Source organism: Oryzias melastigma, linkage group LG14 (assembly GCF_002922805.2).
Source record: "Oryzias melastigma strain HK-1 linkage group LG14, ASM292280v2, whole genome shotgun sequence".
Classification (NCBI taxonomy): domain Eukaryota; kingdom Metazoa; phylum Chordata; class Actinopteri; order Beloniformes; family Adrianichthyidae; genus Oryzias; species Oryzias melastigma.
The window spans coordinates 23,912,965-23,933,008 of NC_050525.1; the positions used below are offsets into that span (position 1 = coordinate 23,912,965).

At 36.2% G+C, this 20,044-nt stretch overlaps 2 protein-coding genes and 1 non-coding gene across 4 annotated transcripts; 1 reads left to right on the forward strand and 2 right to left on the reverse strand.

Annotated features, from left to right (window-relative positions):
- Positions 1–1,999: 1,999 nt before the first annotated feature.
- On the reverse strand, positions 2,000–9,958 carry LOC112142759 (15-hydroxyprostaglandin dehydrogenase [NAD(+)]). Its single transcript, XM_024266328.2, has 8 exons — positions 9,830–9,958; positions 7,123–7,291; positions 6,794–6,917; positions 5,977–6,083; positions 5,747–5,843; positions 5,555–5,631; positions 4,411–4,565; positions 2,000–2,358 (listed from the first exon to the last, which is right to left on the reverse strand). The coding sequence occupies exons 2-8, from the start codon at positions 7,213–7,215 to the stop codon at positions 2,241–2,243; spliced, it is 771 nt and encodes a 256-aa protein (XP_024122096.1). The 5' UTR covers positions 7,216–7,291; positions 9,830–9,958; the 3' UTR covers positions 2,000–2,240.
- trnav-aac lies at positions 9,118–9,190 on the reverse strand. Its single transcript has one exon. It is a non-coding gene; the product is annotated as a tRNA-Val (tRNA).
- znf346 (zinc finger protein 346) lies at positions 9,371–15,578 on the forward strand. Of its 2 annotated transcripts, none has more exons than XM_024266322.2 (7): positions 9,371–9,525; positions 11,426–11,529; positions 12,056–12,145; positions 12,397–12,547; positions 12,625–12,840; positions 14,142–14,241; positions 14,334–15,578. In XM_024266322.2, exons 1-7 carry the CDS (start codon positions 9,477–9,479, stop codon positions 14,863–14,865), a joined length of 1,242 nt encoding a protein of 413 aa, XP_024122090.1. In that variant the 5' UTR covers positions 9,371–9,476; the 3' UTR covers positions 14,866–15,578. The 2 variants fall into 2 exon arrangements, with proteins under 2 accessions (XP_024122090.1, XP_024122091.1); XM_024266323.2 differs by having other exon boundaries at positions 12,400–12,547.
- The last annotated feature ends 4,466 nt before the right edge of the window (positions 15,579–20,044 follow it).

A 20,044-nucleotide genomic window follows, 5' to 3' on the forward strand; every position in this document is an offset into this window, starting at 1 on the left:
CTCTACAACAATGCACAAAAATTCATCTTTACAAAAAGCATACAATATTTGTTAAATAAACAGAACTATTGTATTAACTTTAGGTGTAGTTACACCATCCTGCCACTAGATGACGGTGTTACCCAAGCAGCGCCTCCTCATCTGAGAACATAAAAGTTTCAAAACTACTTATATGATTTCAGCTGGAATTTATGTTTATAAACATTAACATGAAACTAATTGCTAATACAATCACTAAAATCATTTAAAATCACTTTGTTGTGTGCTTTATGTACACAAATAACCAAAGAAATTACAAAAACAAGATAAAATTCCACATTTTGCTGCTATTTTGAGGCCTTAATTTAGAATAAATGGCAGATAATTGTTTTTTAATCATTTCCTTTTAAATATGTTTGAATCATATGAAACATTCCATCTAACAATCATAAAATATGTTATTATTGATATATTTATTAACAATCTCAAGTGAAGTTGAGAAGCAAAACAGAGCTTTGAACATGCAAGAACGGTGTTTTGGACGCATAGTTTGTACACCACAAAATACAGCTTTTTGTCTTAAAACAACACAAGACTGTATGGCAAACGAAAGGGGTCAATAATTGCCAGGGAAAGCACCGTAGAAAATTGTGCTTTTCCTGGCAATTTTTGACCCCTTTCCCTTGCCATAAGATGCCATAATTTATGTGCTACTTTTAAAACGTGCGTAAAAAGCGGCGTTCTGGATTGCCAATAGGCCATCCTTTACGCCATTTTTCCTGGCGATTTATAACTTCTTTAGCTTGCCATAAAATGGCATGTATAAAAAGCTGTGTTTTGGATGGCCAATGCATTTTATACGCCGCCTTTCCTGATGATTTATGACCTCCTTAGCTTGCCGTCATAGTACAAGACATTACAGACATTTTCTGATCATAATTTTCCAAGTTCCAAGAGTTACTGAATGCACCAGGACTAAGGTTACCACCCTCATCGATTTTGATTGGTCCTTCCTGTTAGCCCCACCCCCACGCACCACAACAGGGCCAAAAGTTTCAAACCTAAAAATCTCAGATTCAAAATTGGAAAAAAAAGGGTTGAAATTTAAAAAAGTTTTGAAACAAAAATTGTAATTTTTTAAATTAAAAGCAGAAATTGTGAAGCTGAAAATAATAAAGTTTATACTAGAATTGCAAAAAGGTTCAGTTTTTTTCTTTTTTTGTTCAACACCAATATTTCAGCTTGAATTTTTCAAGTGGTTTTATTTGTGTTTCAAACCTTTATGGCCCTGATTTGGCTCCGTACTCCTCCAGCACATTCTCCACCTCCTCCTGTCTTTGGAAAGCATCCTTGCCTCCATGGGCGGCGTCTGGATCGAGACCTCATTCCAGAGTCCAATACTCAAATAACTTTTGATATTTAGAATCCATATAACTTTCAATGTTTTATTGTTGAAATAAATCTTGTTTTCATTCCTTTAAGATCTCTTCTTATTAAAGTGATGGCCACATGCAGATCCTGCAGCTTTGCTTCTAACGTGGAAGAGTTCCAACTATTTGGTTTTTACTACGAATAATAACCAAACTTATTAAAGTTCTGGTCTGAGTGGATGTTAAACCCCACAACCTTCTGCAGATGTGATAGTTGACATCAGCCCAACTGAACATTTTACTCTTAAAATGTGAGATATTCTGTGTTTTCATGAATCAATAAAGGACGAACGATCATCCGCAGAGTGAATATTTTGGATTCAGGCCGATATATATGAGTGAAAATGAGAATATATTTTCAATTAATGTTTTTTCTGACATTTTTCTGCACTTTTTTGTGTCGAAACCACAAGCAAATATGACTGACATCTTTGTTAAGATCCACATGTTTTCATTGGTTTTAGCTTTATCTCCTTAGGCTTGCAAAGAATTATGGGACAGGACAGAGTGAGCTCACTGATTTTCTGTACCTGTGGGAATCAGCTGGTGGCGACTCATGCTGGCACACATGCAACATAAATAATACATCGTTTTTTACTTCTGTGACAACTTTTATTGATCAGATACATCCAATGAAAAAATTCTACCTTTATTCAAACAGCAAAGACTTCTTTACTGAACAAACGGAGACTTTGCTTTTAGATGTGATTAAAAAAAACAGATTAGAAAACATTTGAAATGAATAAAAGATCACAGGGATTTTTTGAGGATTTATCCCTTGAAAAACTCTTTAATAGAGTCACGATGGCAGTTTCTCTTTGGCAGGAGCAGCTAGAGAACAGTGGGAAAAGTCATATATTTCTTCCCTCTGTGGTCCACCACCAGGACTTCTCCATTCTTCATCTCATCCGTCACCAGCTCCAGAACACAACGGGCCACATCTGACGGCCTGAAGACACAAAACCAGAAGGATTAAAGAGATTTAATCTATAAAAGATGAGCTTGGTGAATTAAATGTTTCTCCAGTTTATTATTTCAATGAAAAAAATTGAGAAAAATGTTGTTTTAAGTGTGTTGTGGCATTTTTCTGATGATGGAAGACATGTATAAAGAAATTAAGATAAAAATAGTATTTTTATTTCTAAAAAGTTGGGGAAAAAAGGTAGTTTTAAAAAAATTATTGCATCAAATTCTATTCCGATACATCCTCTTGTAGACAACTAGATCCATATTGGTTTTCCTCGTCGGATCTGAAATCTGGCTCTAAATGTTTCATTACATTTTTGAAGCTGAAACGCCATCCATGATCCTCTATGCAGCGGGATCGCTTCACTCATTCTAATCTTACGAAGCACCACAATCTGCATTTTATATAATATTGGCAGCAACTGGGCACAGAGTTTCAGGTTAGTACCAATCTTAAGTAAAAATACATGTCTCTGAACAGCAAAAACATTTAACACAAGCTGACCTTGCTGTTGAGACTCAGAGTTCTGTGATGCCAAATAGTGGTAAGGCGTTTAAAAGTAAGACACTGAAGGAAGCTCAAAAATAATGAATTAAATATTGTCTTGTCAACATTTTAAGTCGATACAAGTATCGCCAGATGAAATATCGCGATATATCACTGAAGTGATTTTACCCTACACCCCTATCTGTACTCACAACTGAATTTCTAATGAGCTCCTGCTATTCTGTAGAAACTATATCCTAGAAAATGACACAATTTGGGGGATTTTGGCTGAAAACACACTAATAATTAACCCTTGTGTTATCTTATAGCCTAACATTGTTATCCATCCCGTGACAAATGTGGATGAAGGTGGACAGGATTCATATCTGCCACCAGTGGAGATAAAAAATCATAAAAAAATAAGTTCACCGCACTTTCCAGCAAAATTGGATGGATTTTCATTCTCTCATCACCGGCCACGAAAACGAGCTCAACACAAGTGAACCGGCCTCTTTTGCCTCAGCTTTTAGCATGAAATGCTGGTCCTTCTGCATGTTAGGCTACACAACAAGAAAAGCAGTGAGTGGCTTTGATAATCCATCTAATTTTTTTTATTGCATTTCTGAAAAATGCATTCTGGTTGCCAAAACCATAATTAGCAGCAGAATTGCTGCCAGATGGAGAGTTTTCTGTTTTTCTCTGCTTCAGCTATGCTGAACAATCTTTATTTTTTGTATATTTAGCAAAAAAGAGTCAATAAAATGTCAAACTCTCTGCTTTTATGAGCACCACAGAGACAGCAAAGGAGGTCGTGTCCATAACTGGAACAAGAAGCATCTCAAACTGCAGTTGTTAGGGTTAAATTGTGTACAAATTTCTGCACCCAGAAAAAAATACGACTTTTTTTTTTTACTTATTATACTTCAGTTAAAGTCCCTCTCCAACTATATTTTTTAAAATCTTTTTTAAAGTCAACCTCAGTGGTCTTTTAATTCAGAATGTGCCATTTTTAGCCTAAATCAAAAGCATCTGTCGTTTTCTAAGACATAGTTTCTGCAGAATGGCAGAACAACTCAGAAATTTGCCTTTTAAATCTGCAGTTGTGGGCGGGACCGTTGGTGCAAAAGTAATCAAACGCTGCAAGCTAACATTGGTATATCAGAGCCGTACAGTTTTGAGCCTGATAAGTAATTGATCTTTGATGTTTTCAAACCTGTCAGCTGATTCAATACTCAGAAGTGCAGCTTAAATCCCACATTTATGAAAGAAATTCTACAAAAACCTGCTAAAAATGCTGCTTTCTTTGGAATGGGGCACTCAAATATCTAAAGCATGCAGAAGATATTAAGTATTTGGGTTCAGCAGAGCTGTAGACACCTAAATTTACCAAGCATTAATCACCTCAATGCATCAAAAAATAAGATTTTAGAACACAAAAACTCAAAAAAAATGTGGAAAAAAATGTTTAAAAGTCACAATTTGCACGCTCACATTTAACAGACCTAAAGATAAAATTATATCCATCAAAGGAGGAGAAACATGACTCACTGTAGCACCCCGCCTTCTGCAAATTTATCAAATAAATGAGCCAGGTGAGAAAAGGGCCCCAAACAGTTTGTAACGGAGGAGAAGAGGTCGGTTTGGACAGCACCGGGGCAAATGGCGTTGAAGCGTATCCCATAATTGGAGGCGGTGGAAGCAGCCTGGCAGGAAAAAAAAAAGACACAATCAATCAGGAGAGAAGAAAAATAAAATGATCAAAAGTTTCATTTATTTCAGGAATGGTTTCGTTTGTCCTGACAGTTTGCTACAAATGCCAAATGGAAAAGCTCGTCCGAACTCTGGTGCAGATCAAATAATGTAAAAAGTAACACTAACTAGCTGAATGATTTCAATTAAAAAGACCAACATTTTACGATCATTTTAATCACAAGGTTCCACCTTTAAGGGGGTTGAGCAAAGCTGTTCCATTTTCTTTCAACTGTTCTCTCCAGGTGAGAATTTATTTTGAAGAACATCTGTAAGATTTCAAGTCGGTTTGGCCCACCCTTGAAAGTGCAGTGTGAAAGCAAACCGAAGCTATCCCTGCAGACAGGTTTTTGGCTGGTTCCCATGGTGTTCACACTGGACAAGCAGGGAGGGGCTACTTCTTCTTCTTCTTCGTTTACTGTTTACAAGGGCACCACCAAAATGTGAAATGTCAAATCTCGGGATACGGGTACGAAACAGAAATGGTTAGATTGATAGCGTCCTTGCAACGGTGAAAATGGATTACCGTTATGTCAGGATTATCTTTATTTGAAAAACAAATGCAGGCTTGTTTGCATGTCTGGGTTCACCAGATAAACCAAATCCATACATCACTACCAAATCTGAGTCCCTGACTGGCCAAAGTTCAACCTGGTTTAAATGGCGACGTGTGTTTAATGGGTGATTTTTATGTAGAGTCCTAAAAGGATTCAAACTTCTGCAACTACGTGTGAATGTGAGAGTTTGGAACATGGAATATATATATATATATATATATATATATATATATGTATGTATATAAATATAGATTTATAGAGACTTTTCATAGGAAGTAGCCGATTAAATCTCGTTGCCGAGGGCAGCATAGCTTGAGCCTCACCAACTGTGATTGAAAACTAAAGGTTTTCAAAAACTTCTAACAGACACACAAAAACATTCTTACTGCCATAGCTCGAGTGAAGCCGATCACACCGTGCTTAGTTGCGGAATAGACAGGACAACCGGGTAGAGGGCCGAGGCCTGTAGAAGAGAGAACATCTCATCCTTCATTTTGCTGGATCCTCATTTTACAGTAATGCCACAGAACTTTCTCCAGTTCTACGAAGATAAGCGTGTTCTGTTAGCGTCGTTATACCCCCCACTGAGGCTGTGTTGACCACAACCCCTCCCCGTCCTCCAGACTGTTGGTTCATCTTCTCCAGAGCAGCATAAGTCATCCGGATGACACCGCCCTGCATCACAGAGGGAAGAATCTATTTAATCTTATCTACTGGTCACAAAAGTCTCCAGAAATATCCACCATCTAGGATCAATAATCGTCCAGACTGAGTGAATCATCTGAAATCTTAAAGTCTAAAGTTTTACCAGGTTGACAGACACAGTTCTTTCCCACTGGTCCTCACTCAAGATACCGGCATTGTTGCACAGAATGTCGATGCTTCCAAAGGTCGTCACTGTTCTCTCAAAGGCGGCTGGAAAACAGGAACAAAAGATTTATGGAGTCTTCACATCTTTCTGTGGCGTTAACCTTTGTTTAGCTGATTATCTATCAATCAATTTCTCAAAGCTTTGGACATGTGAGTCCCAGACATGTCCAAAAAAGAAAAAAACAGCATTACATTTTAGAACACGGAACTAAATTCCAGAAAACAAAAGGACATGTTAGAAAAACAATGAGAAACCGGAAAAGTCGGTACTATGGGACATCACTGATTAGATGATGATAACGTATCGTTTCTTTTTAAATAACTGGGTTAAAATGATGAAAGCACTGACCTGTTCTGGTTTATCTTTGTGTTTTGCTTTTTAATTCAATTTAATTTGGTTTCTGAAAATTACTTTTGTTTTCTAAATTTCTTTTTTTCATTTTGGTTTCTGGAATTTTCTTTTGCCTTCTAAAATGTAACGGTGCTTTTCTAAATACTTGTTTTCGTGAGATTGGCACTTCAGGGCCACCGTAGGAAACTTTTCTGATATATTTTTATAGTTCTGCAAAATTCTAAAGTTTTATATATAAATAAGTTTTATATATGAATATATTTAGGTGGTGAAGTCTTTTTTGAGAAATCAGGTGGGGTGTTAAGTTAAATTAGAAACAGTAGCATCACTTTTGTAAACTTTTTTATGTTGATTTCAGCCGGAAGATATAAATAATACATAGGTAGAAGATGTTAGAGCTCACCTTTGATTTCCTCCTCTGACTCAACATTACATCTGATGAACAAGGTTTTCTCCTCTCCAAACTTCTGATCAAGGACCTTCTTCAAATTCTCCCCTGTGCTCTCATCCACATCCAGCAGGACTACCTGTGCAGGTGACCAAAGACACAAACGTTTCCACACAATCAAAGCAGCCAAACTTCTTCTTTCAGCAGTAAACCCCTGAGACTGATCAGTTAAGCAGATTTCTGCAAAGTCTTCAGATGTTTTCCTTCTCTGACTTCCTCCTCGTTTGTTTCAGGGCAGCAAAAAGCGCGCAGTAGAATCCAAAAAACCGCACAGAGCGTTTTACCTTTGCGCCATTCTGCAGAAAGGTCTCCGCTATCGCCTTCCCGATCCCTTTGGCTGCTCCTGTCACCACTGCAACCTTCCCAACTAAGCTCATCTTGGAGGTTCAGGAGTCTGTGAAGCTGGAGCTCCTCCGTCAGGGATCAAAACTGAGGGTAGACGTCACTGAGCGCCTGCGCAAAAAAAACCCTTGGAGAAAAGGTGGCGCATTCCTGACAGGGGGCAGGTGAGGAGCATACCTGTTCAGCAGGTTATGGAAATGAAATAAAGGCAAGGCGGGTATTTTCCATAACTTTATACCAAAAAAAAAAAAAAAAGTCAGAAGCTATATAATTCGACGATAAGGAAGGAGGAAATTGATTTTTAATCTGTAAATGCAATTTTCTTGAATATCTTGTCCTTAAACGTGTTTGAGGCCATCTCCTGAAAACATCTAAGAAGTGGAGATTTAAATCTATGTGGAAATATGAGGAAACATCTCCCCTAAAATGCTTCTTCAACACAATTATTGGGTTATTCGTGTTACTTTTTGGAGCAAAAGTCTTTCTGTTTTTTTTGGTTATAATGATTTCATTTTTACTCCATATGTAGGCTACTGTAAAAGTAAAACATTTGATCAATTAACAAAAAATCCATAATTTGGATTTAAAATGATTAGTCTTCATCAAATAAAAATTTTGAGTTGATGGTTTATTAAACTTAAAAATTTAAGTTGATAAAAATGTATATTTTAAATTGTAACAAACTACAGAACTTTTTTTAATTGAACCAATGATTTCCTTGTACAGCTTTTCTTCTATATAGTTTCTTATTTTATTTTATTTTTATCTTTTTCTTTTTTTTGGCTGAATAAAGTTAAAATAATTCAGTAAAGAGTTAGTTTCTTTTTAATCTCGGAGATATAATAAAAATAATTTGTTTTGAGAGTTTTAATGTGTCCTATCAAACAAGGTGGGTCCCTTCCAGTTTATTTAGCGGGTAAGTATGGGTAAAGGTTTGGTGGCACCTCCAGGAAATTTTCATTTTGGGGTCAAAAGAGCTCATTAAAATGAATTCTGGAGTGGTACACTCTTTTTAGTATTTTAGTATAGCTCAACAAAACACAACTCTGAAATAAACACAGTCAGTTAAAAAACAAAACAAAGCACAAATTTGAGGCAATTCATATTTTTTTTAGATCTAATTCAATATGAGCACAAACTAGAAAAACAAGAGATTTGAACAAATATTACAGATAGGAGGAGAAGCCTGTGGAAAACAACTAATTCTGTTTTTTATTGTTTTTCCAACAAAATGTATGATTCAAAGCTGACTTTCTGAACAAAAAAGAAGATTCTAGCATAAAAAGGACAAAAAAAAATCGGAGTTTTCTCAAATGTGTGTACCCATAAACATGAATTATTAAACTTTTGAAAGTGAACTTTTTAGATTTTTTTTTATTCAGACTCAAGATTGATTTAAAAGTAAATTTAAAGGTTGATTTAAAAGTATTTTTTTCTGCAGTGGCTTTGGTAAAAACTGAAAGGTTTTGTACTGTCCCTTTGGTAGATGTTGGAGTTGTTTTTGCAAATTTAGTTTGCCCCTTCTTTATATAAAAAAAGACCCACTCCTACCATGTTTTGAGCATGTTAAAAAAGAACAGTTGTCTTTTAATTATAATTGTTTATGGGAAATTGGACCATTGCCCACCCAAATGTTCTAGCTTTCTAGCTTAGAGTCCCTCTAACACCATTCCAAATCAACAAACAACACTGTCTGTCTGTCTGTCGGTCGGTCGGTCGCACACACAGACTGTATATAAAAATAGTTGACCAGTCAATGGTCGCACAGCAATCAGCTCAGGGATACCCCAAGGATCTGTATTTGATACAAAAAAATTGCTGGTACAGACACCCAAATATACTTTGTATGTAATTTGAACCAACATTTTTCATCACAATTTTTGTAAAGATAATGAGAAATATCGAATATAAAATTGAAGGAGGAAAAAAAAAAAAGTTGTTTCCGCCCGGTTTCGAACCGGGGACCTTTCGCGTGTTAGGCGAACGTGATAACCACTACACTACGGAAACCTCGATGCAGTTCACAGTTTCATATTTGATTGAGAAATACTGTTTCAATCTAGTGGATTATCTGTTCATATATCGCAGATACATTAACTGATATTCTGAACACAGTTATTTTTAGATTTACGAAACGTCATGTTTTATTACACTGTTAAAATTCAGACTGTCCTTTCGGTTGCTCAGGCTCTGCTCTTCTTGTGAATGTACACATTGCGCATGCGCTGAGGACAGACCATAGACTGAACATTTTTTCACAGTCTATGGGACAGACCTGGTGGTGTGTGATATAAACATGGCGGGCAGCGACGATATCCTTTGCCTATCTCCGGAGCTGGAGAAGGGTTAGTCCTATAGCTCTATTTCTAGTAACGGTTTACTGATGAAGTCGTCGGCGTATTTAGTTTTGAGCTAGAAGGTCGTAACACTCAGAGCTAATGTTGACGTTAGCTTCCAGAAGCTAAATATTAGCCAACGCTCCACTCCAGGATCAAGGCTAATTTTCTAAAATAAACTAAGCTAAGCTAAGCTAAGCTAAGCTAAGCTAAGCTAGCCGCGTTGCATCAAGGTCGATGAGAGCGAGTTTGCATCCGTTGACTGACGGGCTCTTGTCAGAGGAGAAACGTGGTCAGACTGTCTGCAGCTCACCTGCAGGTTTTAGGCGGATTCTGGCTCCTCGGGACACCTAATCTGAACTTTCAGTCTGAAAATGCATAAAAAGTTCACTCTGTTCACTAGTGTGTGCGAATGTGCCCCACTTTTCATAGATGCTCTGATCTTGGAAGACCTCCATCGGAGAGAAAAAAAGAATGGGTCGAATCAATATTGTTTGGAAAATGCAGTGCTTTAAATTGATTATTTGTTTTTCATGCTAAAAAAAGCAAATAGATGAATACTTCACTGTCATTTTTACAGGTACGGTTTAAATAAAAAAGTGTTCTATCATCAGTGCATCCTTCATTCATTCAAAACATATTAGGTCCAATTAATTGAAAGGCCTAAAATGATCAAAACGTGAATGAATCTACCTAAAAAACATCACATGATCACACAGAATCAATGCAACAAGCTTTAAAAACAGCTAAGATTGCAGCCACTGCAGATTTAAAATTCCAAAATCATTTCTAATATTTTAAAGCTGAAGTGCAGTTTGGCTTAATTTTTTAAGCATTTTTTGTCCTTGGTTTTCCTAACATGTAAAAGACAACTTTTAAAAACACAAGACAAGTTCATTTTTTGTTGTGTTTTGTTAAAATCTCTCATGATCTCAAATCAAACAGGAGCTGGTTTTTAGATGGAACTTTGAAAAAAAAACAAAAATAATTTTCATTGTATTGTGGGAAATTATAGGGGCTGTATCATGCAAAACCAACTTTTTGAGATCTTAGTGTTTTAGAATATTAATTCCTTATGAAATACAACCCCAAAGCGATATTTTGCTCCATTCATGCAACTCTAAGCTTTCCTCCGTCTAAAAGCACCAACCCCTCCCAACCCATTTATAACAAAAACAACTAATATTTAATAAAAAAATTGTTTTTTAGTGTGCCAAAGGTAGGATATAATTCACTCTGAATTGCCTTTAAAGACCCTTTAAATGAGTAATTGTTCATCTAAATGGGCCAGATTGATAAATGGATTCCCTCATATTTGCCATTCAATTTACTTTAAAATAAATATATTTAGTTTTTGTCTTTAATTTATTTCTCAGTGTCTCAGCAGAAAATCTGGATTAGATTACTGCAGAGGGGAAACTGCTGATTCAGTTTGGACATCATGTTGTGCTCTTATCCTTAAATTGCTTCTATGTACTTCTATATTCAGTACAAATGAGTACAAACACTGATAATATTAGGCATAATCTGTAGTTATAAATTTGGTTTTAAAGGAAAAAGATGAGAATGGACTGAAAAATATATTTATTTTTTGTGATAAATGGCTCATTACTTTAAAATATTTTGTTTTAAGACATTTGAGACTTCCAATATTTAAACTACTTAGATATTTTTATTATTAACAAATAAAAAAAGACATGATAACTATTTTCCTATATATGTTGTGAAATTACAATAGAAGATTTGACTTCAGATTTCAGAGTCACTGTGTTTGCAGAATCTCCACCTTCTTAAGTCAATCTCAATTTAGGACTCTCGTTTTGTTAGAAGATATTTTTTATTCTTTATCCAATTCTGTTTTCAGCCATTCTTTATGCATTGTGACTTAGGTTCTTTCTCCTCTCTGCAGTGCATAAAATGATCCTGGAAAAGGAGGACCTGTTTTCTCTCTCCTTCTGTAAAGTCTGCAGCGCTGTCCTACTTTCTAAGAAGCAGAGGTTGAGCCATTATACGGTCAGTGCTCCTTTTTTCCTCTGCAGCTCTGAGGTGTAGCTGATAATAGCTTATTTGCACAGTTTCCAAGTTAAGACTATTATTATATCAAATAATTCTGCATGGTTTTATTCTCAAAAGTATTTGGAAATAATTTAATTTGACAAAAACTGCAATCTTGACCATAAGAAAATCGAAAACAATGTAAGATAAATGTGACTACACAGCTTTTGATTAAAAGAAAAATAGTTTATTTTGACATTTCAGCTGAAATTTTTGGTTTAAATTTTAATATTACTTTAATTTATCGACTTTATATCTTAAATCTATATGTTTAACTTTGTGATAGCACAAAACTAATTTGAATTTTATTAATTTTAAGCACAAACTCATAACCAGAATACATTTTTTTAATTGTCATACATGTCTTCTTTTTATGTCTTTATGAGATAGACTGTGTATTTTGATTTTTTACTCCATGCTGTCTCTGAAGTTCTTGATCGTTTTTTTTTAATCAACATTTGTGGGTTTCTTTTCACATTTTCAGGGTAGAAAACACGCCAACAAAGTGCGGCAGTATATCTCTCTGCAAAATGAGAAAGAACTGCTCATCAAGAAGCAGAAAACGTCCGACTCTGTGAGTAACGACAAGTTATTTATTTGTTAGCAAAGGCAGAACTCAGATGTTAATGAAATCTTTTTATTTCTGTCAGTAAAGATGTTTTTCCCCTCAAACAACACATTTTTAAAACTTGGTGAAGGAGTGGGACATTTGCTGTCCTAAACTACAAACTTTAGTTTATTTCATTTGTAATTTAAATCCTTCTTTTGTGAAGACGTCCACTGGATCAGCTCGTGTATCTGTCAATAATTGATGTTTTCTGGCAGCAGGATGGGAGCAACGGCGACTTGGACAGGACAAAGGCCTGTCAGTTATGCAACACCATCTTCACCTCGAAAGCTGTAGCCGAGTCTCACTATCAGGGCAAGTTTCACGCCAAGAGGCTGAAATTGGAAATGACTCAAGTAAAGCTTGCAGGTACGTGCTTTCTTTCCTTCTGTTCCCCTTCATCGCTTCAAGAGAAACTTCAGGGTTTCTTTATGTTCTGGTTTTAGGTAAAGCCTCCATGGCGGATCTGCCAAAGGAAAAACCTGGACTTGTTGTAGCAAATGTGAAGGGGAAGTACCACAACCCGGAACGCTTCTGCTCCATCTGCGACGCCAGCTTCAACAACCCGCTCATGGCACAGCAGCACTACAAGGGCAGAAAGCACAAAAAACGAATGACGCGGGCCAAGCTGATGGAGACGTACGGCTTCTCCTCCGCACAAAGTGAGAACCAGAACTTCCAAACAAATGGGTTTCACTTCTTCAGAGCAGTGGTCTCCTGCAGGGCTGGGTATCGTCAATAATGTCCAGTCGATTTGATTAGATTCACTAGAGCCTGGATCAAGCCTGAATGGTTTTAATATTTTGACACATTTTCCCTCCAGTTTCCCTTAATGTTTGAGGGTAACGTTTATCTTCATCCTCTGTAAAACATCTCCAGCTGCTTTAAACTTTATTTACTTTGATTTTGTGCAGGAACCATTAATTAGTGATTTACATTTCCACTTAATCAGTAACTATTGGACGACAACTTCAACTTTCTTCTGCTTTAAAGGTGTGATGATGCATTGAAAAAATGGTGAATTAAACTAGTATTTTCTAAATACCATGTTAATCCGCCTGAAGTCTTCCTCACTGATTCTTTTCTGTGAAAACAAACTTTCCAAATATGTTTTTGTTAGTTTGCTAGCTTGGGGGGGTTCAATTTAGTAGTTGTTACAGTCTCTTCAAAGGGTTCAAACCCTAAATCAACTTTTTTTTGGCAGTTGGCCTCTATAAATGGGGCCTTAAAAGTGCTGTATTTTAGTCATTTTTGCCTTAATAAAATAAAATAGTTAAATTCTTGAAAATATAGTTGAAAACTGTCTGTGTATTGCCCCCTACAGGTTGAAATGAGGTACCACAGTTGAATTTTGTAATTGGTCAAACCACTTCAGAAGTCTCATGTCATGATCTCCAGTAATGATAAAAGTCCAGCCCCCAAGCCACACCCTTCTGACTTGAATTTCAAATGTCGGCTGTGGGTGGAGTCAGCCTCCAACTTCCCTGTTTAGTTACCCTTTAAGAAAGTAGCTAATTTATTTATCGGCACGTAATCGAGTAACTTGACAAGAAGGAGTCAAATGGGGGAGAGAATCCAGAATTTTTCCAAAATAAAACTTCCTTCAGAATCAGTTTAAAGGGGAAGCGAAAAATATGTAGGTTTTTCTTTTATTTATTTTATTTTATTTTTTTTTACCAACTGTCCTAAGTACCGGTACTAGAGGTTAGAGACCACTGCTTTAGGGGACATAAGGAATCTCATGAACTCTTTGTATCATTAAAGTACCTGATTTTGTTTTCAACATGGAAACATTTCAAATCTATAAAAAAAAAAAAAAAGATTCCTAATTGTTATTCACCTAAATCTTAATTATAATGACAAATAGGTCAATTAATAAAAAGATAACTTGGTTGTCCCCCCAAAATTGTCATTAGTCGCCAACCGTGTTTTGTAAAAATTGCTCTGGTTGTTATTTCTGCAGCTCCCACACTGTTGAGCTTCAAGTGCGTCGCCTGCAACATCGAGGTCAACTCTATTAGTCAGTACCAGTCTCATCTAAGCGGTGCCAAACACAGGAATCAGTAAGTCTGCACTCAAACTGAATACAACTTTTGTGTTTTCATTTTTTTTGTTTTAACAGGGAGGATTCAACTGTTTTAAAAATGTCTTTCAGGATGAAGAAATCAGGTGGGAAGAACACGACGGAAAACCAGCAGTCACCAGAACACACGCAAGGAGGCAGCGAGCCCATGGACGACCAGTACACACCTGCAGACGACCGGTACACACCTGCAAACGACCAGTACACACCTGCAAACGACCGGTACACACCTGCAGATGATGAGTACACACCTGCAGACGGCCGGTACACACCTGCTAACGACCGGTACACACCTGCAAACGTCCGGTACACACCTGCGGACAATCGATACACACCTGCTGACGACCACAAGACACCTGTGAACAACCGCTACACTTCTTTGGACGACCAGTACACACCTGGAGACGACCAGTACACACCTGGAGACGACCAGTACACACCTGGAGACGACCAGTACACACCTGGAGACGACCAGTACACACTTGCAGATGACCAGTATGGTTCTGACGAAGAGCAGTACTGCATTGAGGATGAACAGTGTGCCGTTCCTTACCAGTACACCCTCGAAGACGGCGAGTTCTCCGAGCTGCCGCAGTACACCTGAGACTGTCAACAAGCAGCCCCTTTATCACACTTCCACACCCCAGCAGTTTACCTCTTCCTCTTTTTATTTCTGTGCAAACCATCAGAAGTAAACTTCAGTGTGGAATCTAGAAAAACCGTCATTGTGTTTCATTTTTCTGAGGTTGTTCCAGAGTCTGACCGGAGCAGAGCTCCACAGGAATTTCATTTTCATCCGTTTTCTGTCCATCACTTTAAAAACATGAGAGGATTAAAAAAAAAAAGTGACTTCTCCTGTCAGAGTGCACGTCTCGTGCTTAGCGCTTGCAGATGCTGTCACTTTTAACGCTGCAAAATGTAAAATAAAACATAGGATTGTTGGAAAAAGAAGCTGAAGACTTTTTCTACCTTCTCCAACCGAGCACGAATGCAAATGCTTGAATTTCTGTAGCTTTATTTCCTTTAAAGTTTCAGACTGAATGAGTGATTTGGAATGAGAGGAACCTTGTCGTCATGATTAGGATTGCATCAATGGTTTTTCATGACAGCAGAAAGAAATGATATAAATACTTGAAGAAAGTGTTGAAGTGTATCTTCATCTGGATGTTTGTTGGTTTGAGTTCAGGTCGACGTTCACCTGGAAGATTTCTCCTCCATGTTTCTTCTGGTGTTGGAGGAGAGTCCAGATCTTCTTCAGTCAAACTCTGATGAGATCAGAGAAAAATAATGAAGGATTTATAGTTTATTTGTGACAAACCTTAAGTAAATGTGTTAAAATGTCTGAATGTTAACACTTTTAAACCTTATTTTGTTGAGTTTGATGCCACATCAATTTTTATGCTTTTGCAAATCATCAGGTGCTGCATTAAAAAATGTTCATTTTGGGATTTTTATTTCGCAAACTACCAGAATAGATGAACATACAAACAAACAAAGGAGAAAAAATAAAATGAAAATTTCTTCATCTTTTCAACTTTGAGATGTTTTCTGAACTACAGCTAATGCTGATTCAGCACAAACAGACCCAATGTAAAACTAACAATACATCATCTTTTCAAACAATTGGAAACTCTTAAATCATTCTAAATGATAATTCTGTGATTTTATTTTTTCAACATGTCAATACCAATTCAGCAAGGAAACACGGTTGAAAAATAATTGCTACGTTTTTCCCACAGTAGATTCCCATTAATGCCCAAAGAAGTTAAATAACAATAAAACCTAAAACCCCGTAGGAGGTGTTTCTTTTTAGCTTGTAGTAAAAGTGCTTTTTTAAAAATGTTCAAGATGGCGGCCTCTTCCCAAGGTCAAAGGTCAATGAAACTTCTGGAGTGGTTGTAGACTCCGGCGGTCAACATGCTTGTGAAGTTTAGTGAAAATCGGACGAACAGAAGTGTCGTTTTCCCATATTGTTGTAAAACGTGAAAATCACCAATTCTCAGATTTTACCACAAGATGGCCACCAAACTGTAGGTCGTGGCCATCCCATAATAATTTCTAAAGTCTTATCCCCGACATGTATCATTGGTGAATTTCTAAAATTTTTTTTGGCCCCATAAGCGATATTTGGCCCAGTCAATTTTATTTTACGGAAACGCTCGCCATGATGTCATCGTAAAATGCACACAGTGAGAAACAAAAATCCGGCCCTGGCCCACGTTCAGATTCCCACCCGACTCCCATCATTAAATCAATAACATTTTGCCCCCAAGCCTTTTTTTTTTAAACTGTACGATTTCTTGATTGTGATTGATTGAATTATAAACGTGGCAACTCTCTCCCGGAACCTCGCAGTCACACTTTCTAGCTAATTTTTTTTAAACTGTAAATAATAAAAAGGAAAGTTGACAGAAAAAGCCTTCAGGACAAGCAGAATTAGTGAAATACAAAACAATTGTCTCTTTTTTTCCACTTTCGAATACGATAACTATTTCTTGTTTGTGTATTTAAATAAAAGAGTTTACAGAGAGCTTTTAATAGTGAATAATGTAACATTTTATATGAACTAAGGTTCGAGTTTGACTTTATTTTCCAGACAAATTTTTTTCTCATTTTATTTCTGGTCTTCAAATATAAAATAAATATATAAATAAAATATAAATAAATTTAAATATTTTTACATTTACAGTAATTTAGCTAAAAAGTACATTTAGATTTATTTCTGTCTTATATGGAGAAACAAAAAAATATCTAATTGTTATAGAATTTTCACAACATTTTCATTTAATGTTATTAAATGCAGGTTTAAAGCTGATTGGTTGGCCTTTACACATTCAACTCAAAAATTTGTCAATTTTTCAAAAAGTTTCTGCCGTTAAAAAAGTGGGTGGAACAAATCATTTTATTGAATTCATCCAATTTAGAAAATAAAACGTTGTTTGATCAAGTCTAACATTTTATTTTCTCTTTAAGGGAGTTTTTTTGCATCTTTAAAGACAAAAATAGCTTAAATGTCGGTTTTGGATGGGACAGTAATAACTAAATGGACTTAAAAGCAATTTTTTAGCATAAAAAAAAAACCCGAACTGGTACCAAATTCTCATATGTTTTCCTAAAAAAAAAAAACAGCAAAAAAAAAGAGCAAATCTATTTCAGAATGTCAAAATTAAAAGTTCCTCTGACTTAGGAGACATTCTCCAGATGTATCAATGAATCTGCCCTGAACTTCTTCCTTCACAGTTCCAACCATAAAGTGAATCTGAACATTACTTTACGTCTTGCATGAATGCAAAGTGATGAAATCCAAACAAAACTAATCTTGTTCGATCTGCTCCAATAAGATTTGGAGTGAACAAATCATGTATCAGCATCTCCCTGTCAAATTAAGTCACTTTTTAAGACGTTTTAATGTAGTTGAAATAGACAGAATGCACATTTGAGTTATGGTTTATTTTTTATTGGACAGCAGTAAACCAATAATCGGCTGAGAAATTCTTACATTATTTTATGGATCTATTCACCGTGTCAGAACATGTACTAAATTTACAGGTTTGATTTCACTGGCAGCCACCCACTAGAACCAGAAGGTGATGTTATATAACAATCATGCAGTGTTATAGAAGATGATATTGGTGTAAAAATTAAAAAAATCTAATTAAAGTAATTCAAAAAGCATCCATTTATATTCAAGGTTGTTTCATTTTTTTTGTTTCCTTCAACAGTCACAACATTGAGTGAACTATTTTTATTCTGGTTGAGCTGGCTTTTACATTGTTACGAGGGAATAGCTTTTATTGTCATTGTAGCATTACAAGTACAGGTGCAGTAGAATTACTCCCAGACCAAATTCTTGGTATTTATTTGGGAGCAGCACAGACAAACACAAGATTCTACTTCTGTGTCATCAAATTACAACTAGGGTGTAAAATATTTACTTAGACAGTTGAAAAAATGAGGATTAAAAATCAGAATTTCATGGCAAAAGCAAAGGTAGAAAGACCAGTAATACACGAGATGGCCTCCAAGAGACAAGTCAGTCTTTGTCATTCGTTCCAGTAGTGTTTACACAAAGAAGTGTTTTGGTTAATATTTGCAAGAACATCCTATTGGTAGATATGTGTTTTGACTTGAGGGATTGTGGGAATTTATTGGTTTGTGACTGTGTAACATCAAGATATAAATGTGCCGAGTCTTAAACATGAAGGAAATGGCAACAGATGTGGCAGCTGGTGTTTTTCCAATGTACAAGAAAACAAAATTAAAGAGTAAGAATTCGAAAAAAAATGTTTTTAATAAATATATTATCTTTGAACTGTCATATCCAGCAACTTTCAGATCATTTTACATCATTTGTGGTCACCTGCACCAGTGTATTTCTGACAGCAGGGGGCGGTCTAATCCCAGCAACAGATTCCCTCCATACTTTTAATTTTATTTTTTTTTACTTTGTCCTTGAAAAGCACAGATGCTGGTGATCCTGAAAGATTGTGAGATCTGCAAAAAAAAACAAAAAACAAAGCAAACACATTTATATGTAGACAAGGAAAACTTGCAAATATGGGATCAACAACATGAAAAGGAGAAAGTACTGTGTGTAGTTTTAGAAGATAACCAGCAAGTGTTGCCCTTTGCTCATTTTGTGGATTCAACCAAAGGTTGAGGATGTCTTCACAAAGGAATTAAAACTGACTTTTTTTTCCTGAAACAAAAGTAAATCCAAATAAAGTAAAATATACTAAGCCATTTTAAAAAGTAAAAAGGGAAAGGTACTTTCTTAAAAACTTGTCAAAACCCAAATTTGGTTGGAATCAGCAGAAGAGTGGCGTGTCATCAGCATAGAAATGAGCAAAGAGTGGAGATCAGAAATGTGTTTTAGGCCATGAACATGAAGGGGCTGAAAACAAAACCCTGAGGAACACCTGTGAGAGCCAGTTCCTCCCCTTGCAAGGATACTTTAAATGTTATCCCAGATGGATGGTTCAAAACTGGACCAGAAAAGTTTAATTCATGAAGTGTGGAAGAGATTCTGAAGGGGTTGATTTAACAGACTTCATGTATAAAAGTTTATATCTATAAAAACCATTTGGGGTGACATATTTATAAGTGTTAAGACTAATAAGTGTTAAGAATCTGTTTAATCTCCAGGATCACTGTATTAACAACATAAATGTTTTTATCCAGACTAACATTTTAATCAATTTTACACAGAAAAATCAGGTTTTGACTGAAAACTGTCAAACAAATCAACTATTAGAATCAAAGTTCGTAATCAAACCATAAAGTTATTCTTCGATGGGTCGTGCAGGTGTGTGTTTGTTTGTGTGAACCGTTCAAAGCGATGAGCTGCCAGACAAAATAATTTGTCTTGGTCCCAAAAATGCTGAATGGCTTCATTGCTGACAAGAAAATGAAGAAAATTAAGGTCAAAATTGTATTTCTGAGGATTTCTTTATTCAAATTGTTGTGAATCAAGAGCAGACGACAAAAATGCCGTTTGAAAAAGAGCGTTTATGTGGTGTAGTAAATAGGCTGGGTGGTCACAGGATCCCTGCTCTGAACTCTCAGCAACAGAGAGGGGAAGAGGGGGCGGGGTCGCTCGGTCCCACTTACAACTCAGAGGCAAATTTTTAATGAACTTCTGCCGCTGTACAGAAACTATGTTCTTGAAAACAACATAGGTTTTTGGATTAAACCGGCATAGTTAAAAGACCACTGGGAAATTTTACAATCCATCAAAAGATGTTCGGAGAGGGACTTTAACGCCACATGTTAGATATTTTGCT

Bases quoted from the DNA above. Each gene is read 5' to 3' on its own strand.
- znf346 (XM_024266322.2), top strand. From the start codon at position 9,477: ATGGCGGGCAGCGACGATATCCTTTGCCTATCTCCGGAGCTGGAGAAG. The intron at 12,146-12,396 runs GTGAGTAACGAC...GTTTTCTGGCAG, and splicing joins AGCAGAAAACGTCCGACTCT to CAGGATGGGAGCAACGGCGA. The intron at 14,242-14,333 runs GTAAGTCTGCAC...AATGTCTTTCAG, and splicing joins GGTGCCAAACACAGGAATCA to GATGAAGAAATCAGGTGGGA.
- LOC112142759 (XM_024266328.2), bottom strand. From the start codon at position 7,215: ATGAGCTTAGTTGGGAAGGTTGCAGTGGTGACAGGAGCAGCCAAAGGG. The intron at 6,918-7,122 runs GTAAAACGCTCT...TCACCTGCACAG, and splicing joins TTCTGCAGAATGGCGCAAAG to GTAGTCCTGCTGGATGTGGA. The intron at 4,566-5,554 runs GTAAGAATGTTT...TTTTCCTGCCAG, and splicing joins GCTTCACTCGAGCTATGGCA to GCTGCTTCCACCGCCTCCAA.